Raw genomic sequence first — 4,108 nt, forward strand, 5'->3', positions numbered from 1 at the left:
TTACATATTTCAAAAGTATTTATATAACCAGGAGAAATGTAGACAATTAAATTGGAAAGGGGCTTTGCTTGTAGAGAACAACAAAGAGTGAGACTGAATGCTTTGCTTGACGTTTGTAACTCTTGTATTAAGTTACCACAGTAAGAGCCAAGATTTTAAGCTCTACTAAATACAAAACACACAAACAAAAAAGACTTTATATATTTCTGTTCATTTAAGAAAATACTAGTAGTGATGTATTATGTTGAAATATACAGTTATATGTTTGGAGTTATTTAAAATTTATATTGAGAAAAAATGTATGTCTTTTCAGCATTGCTGTGGACAAGCATCTACATAAGACTGTTAAATTGATTGTTGTTTTATATCAACTTTTATAATACTCATTTTTATTGTTAATAATTTATAAATATTAAATAATATCACAAAAAAAGATTTTGACGGGGATTCTCTGGGAGGAGTTGGGGTACAAAAGGGAAACAAGAATGTGATGCAATTCTGTTTACTTAAAATATGTTTTTAAATGTTAACAAATTCAGATAAATTGATATCATGTAACTTTTCTCATCATAATGCAGTAAAAGTTAAAAAAAAAAAGAAAGTAAAGATGGATGGTTAACCTGTGCTTAAAGAAAATTATACATGAGGTATATTTTAAATCCAGACCCCATTTTTCTTATTTCTTTTTTAAGATTACTTAGTCCTTCTAGTCCCCTTTATTACTCTCTCCTACCCACTCCGAAGTGGTTGCCTTTTACTTTCCTAGTTTATTCTCTCCTGCACCTAAGTCTTAGAGATCACTGTGGGAGAGGGAATAGTGACATTGAAAGAGCAGAAGAAACCGAAGTTTGCTTTGAGATTTTATGTCCTGGAAATGTCAGAGGAGCTGTGCATAAGAAATCTTAGCAACTTGGGAGTGTAAACATGATCTAAACAGGGATGACACTAATTGATATGGTACCATTAAAAGTAGAAAACTCAGGATGCCTCAACCTTAGACATGTAACTATAGGGCACTAAGGAAGACTGAAAGTGGGAGAAATAGTGCCCCACAAGGAGTAGTATACCAGTTCGTTTAAGGGGGCAATGATGCTATTATAATTTTAAAATATTTTTTAAAAAAAGCAACAAAAGATAAGTAAAGTACAAAGGGAGGCAAAAAGTAAGCCTAATTTATTGAACGTCTTCTTTCCCAGGCCCAGACTAGAGTAAAACTGAACTATTTGGATCAGATTGCAAAATTCTGGGAAATTCAGGGTTCTTCCTTAAAGATACCTAATGTGGAGAGGAAGATCTTGGATCTTTACAGCCTTAATAAGGTAAGAGTAGTTCCACTAAAAAAAGCCATAACTAGAAAACATACTTTCATTTATATCTGCCTAGAAAGGAGTACTATCGAACCTGAAAACAATTCTTAGCTTAATGTTTGAGTTATACAGTGGTAAAGTATTGAAAGCATGTAATGTGTTTTCTGCATTAAGGATCTTTGGAGAATTTAGACTTTTCAGGTGTGTTCACTGTTTATTTATTTTCTTATCCTTTTAGATTGTGATGGAGGAAGGTGGATATGAAGCAATCTGCAAGGACCGCCGGTGGGCCCGTGTTGCCCAACGCCTTAATTACCCATCAGGGAAAAACATTGGTTCCCTGCTACGGTCCCACTATGAACGCATCATTTACCCTTACGAAATGTTTCAGTCTGGAGCTAATCTTGTGGTGAGGGTAGTAGTTGACTTGGAGCTTGATTCAAGATTTGATTTTCTTTTGTTTTTACTTCTTTCTTTGTAATTTGGCGTTTATTTTGAATTGTTGGAAATTTAAAATTTATTGTTATATTTTGAAACTTTAGGAATAGGCCCTTGGAAACTTGCTTATATTAAGCTTTATTGTTCTGCCTATGGTACGTAAGCTTTAGTGAGTTCCTTTCTATCTTGAGAAGATATTATTATTATTATTATGAACCAAATCATATCCTAGAAAAGAAGTGCAATTATATCAGGTTGTTATCTGAAAACTAGATAATTATTTTCTGAAATTATTAAGCTTCCTTATTTTAGGCACTTCATATTTTAGGTGTTCAAAATGCTTCATATTTTAGGTGTTCAAAATGCATAAGCTAGTATTACTTTTGTTTAACTGAACAATTTACTTAATTATATATTGTAAATATTACATATGTGTTTATATATATATGTTTATGAATATTTCATTGCTGAACTCAAACATTGTATATACATGAGTTTATATGTTCGTAATATATTTACATATATATTTTTTTCTCTCCATATCAGCAGTGTAATACAGATCCATTTGACAGTGAAGAAAAAGACAAGGAATACAAACCTCATAGCATCCCTCTTAGACAGTCTGTTCAGCCATCAAAATTCAGTTGCTACAATAGACGAGCAAAAAGGCTACAGCCTGAGGTAAACTGTTTTTTCCTTCCAATAAGCTGCCAGAGTTAGTTTAGAACTTGAATTGAGTTTGGGTGAAAATCCACTTTCAGAACACATTTTAAACAAACAAACAAACAAATAATAAAGAAAAGAGAAAAATACCTGACATGAGTATGTAAGCTGAAAGTGGTGAGAAATGGATATTTTCATTTATGATTTGTAGTATTTTTATTTCTGTTTGTTTCTATTATGTGTTCAAAGTGAATATTCTTATAGCTCTAAACTCATTTTTATGAATCTTATTTTTTATACGATATATAATGATTTTTCAAAATATCAAAAATACCTAAAAATATAAAACTTTATCAGTGTTCAAAATGATATGAAAATGTTATATCTAGAATACTTAATAACTGGATTAGAGATTATAACACTATACTGTTTATGTCTTTAAGGTTTTTTTTTTTCTTTTTTTTCCTTTTCAAGACAGGGTTTTTCTGTGTAGCTATAGCTGTCCTGGGAGTCAGTCTGTAGACCAGGCTGACCTCAAACTTATAGATCTGCCTGTCTCTGACTCTGAATGCAGTGATTAATGGTGGGTGCCACCACCATCATTCATGGCCCAGCACAAAGGAACTGATTATAACTGGCTGAACTTATAAAGGAATTACTTAATTTTCTACCACCTTAGCCTGAAGAGATTTCAAGAGAAAGCTATTGGGGGGGGCTGTATCATTTTTAGAAGTTTGCTCCTTATACATTAAGAATAAGAATTGGTCAGCTTTGGAAAGGTTTGGTTCTGTGTGCCAGAGATATTTTTTAGATGTTAATAAATGTAAAATTAAATAATAGACCTAAGATTAAGAACATAAACTATATAATTTTATAATATCTAATCCAAGTAAAATAGGCTTAAATGTTCTGAATACTACATTTTAACATTCTTAATACATCTATCTAAAAAAAAGTGGGATGAAGTTTTCTATTTTTATGACAAATCTTAATATTGGACTTAGAAACATTTTAAACTGAGACTATAGCTAAAATAGGATTGATTATGTATCACATTATCTTAATTAATTGGGTTTTGCACTATTAATATAGGAAGAGATATCTGGAGATGGTTTGGGAACAGAAAAGAAAAAAAAAAGAACAAAGCATCATGTAACTTGGATATCTTGAATATCACGAAATTGACTTTTTTTCAAGTACTATCCTAAAATGTGATAGAATCTCATATACTGAGGCTGAGCAGAAAAAGAAAAAAATCTTATTACGTAGTGAGGCTGGCCTTAAAGTCATGATTCTTCTGTGTCTACTCACAAGTGCTATGATTACAGGCATATAACAGAGTCATGTTAGTTAGAATCAGCTTTTACAAGATAATTTATATTTTTTATAGTTATAGCCATTATAATAGTGGTATCTATAATTATTATTGTGATACAATATAATAAAAAGTCACAATGTACAAGAAATCTAAGTAGTATGTAAATAAAAACAGGTGGAATCTTTTTGTGTTACACCAGGCTTGTTAACAATAAGATAAAACTAAGCTGTTATTCTAAAATTATTATTGTAATTTTTTAAAGTCTTATTTTTTTGTGTATGGGTATTCTGCCTGCTTGTATTACATATATGCATAGGGTCTTTGGAGGACAGAAGAGGGCATTAGATTCCTTGGAACTTAAAACACAGATGTTTTTGAATCT

General features: G+C 31.1%; 1 protein-coding gene across 3 annotated transcripts in view; it reads left to right on the forward strand.

The window, feature by feature from the left end:
- Positions 1 to 4,108, forward strand: part of LOC116096519 (lysine-specific demethylase 5D) — a 51,358-nt gene that overhangs the window by 3,510 nt on the left and 43,740 nt on the right. For all 3 annotated transcript variants that reach the window (XM_031378419.1, XM_031378430.1, XM_031378439.1), the window contains exons 3-5: positions 1,197 to 1,319; positions 1,546 to 1,716; positions 2,292 to 2,426. In XM_031378419.1, coding sequence (XP_031234279.1) covers positions 1,197 to 1,319; positions 1,546 to 1,716; positions 2,292 to 2,426 — 429 coding nt within the window. The remainder of the gene's footprint in view (positions 1 to 1,196; positions 1,320 to 1,545; positions 1,717 to 2,291; positions 2,427 to 4,108) is intronic.

This window comes from Mastomys coucha, chromosome Y (assembly GCF_008632895.1).
Source record: "Mastomys coucha isolate ucsf_1 chromosome Y, UCSF_Mcou_1, whole genome shotgun sequence".
NCBI classification, from domain to species: Eukaryota; Metazoa; Chordata; class Mammalia; order Rodentia; family Muridae; genus Mastomys; species Mastomys coucha.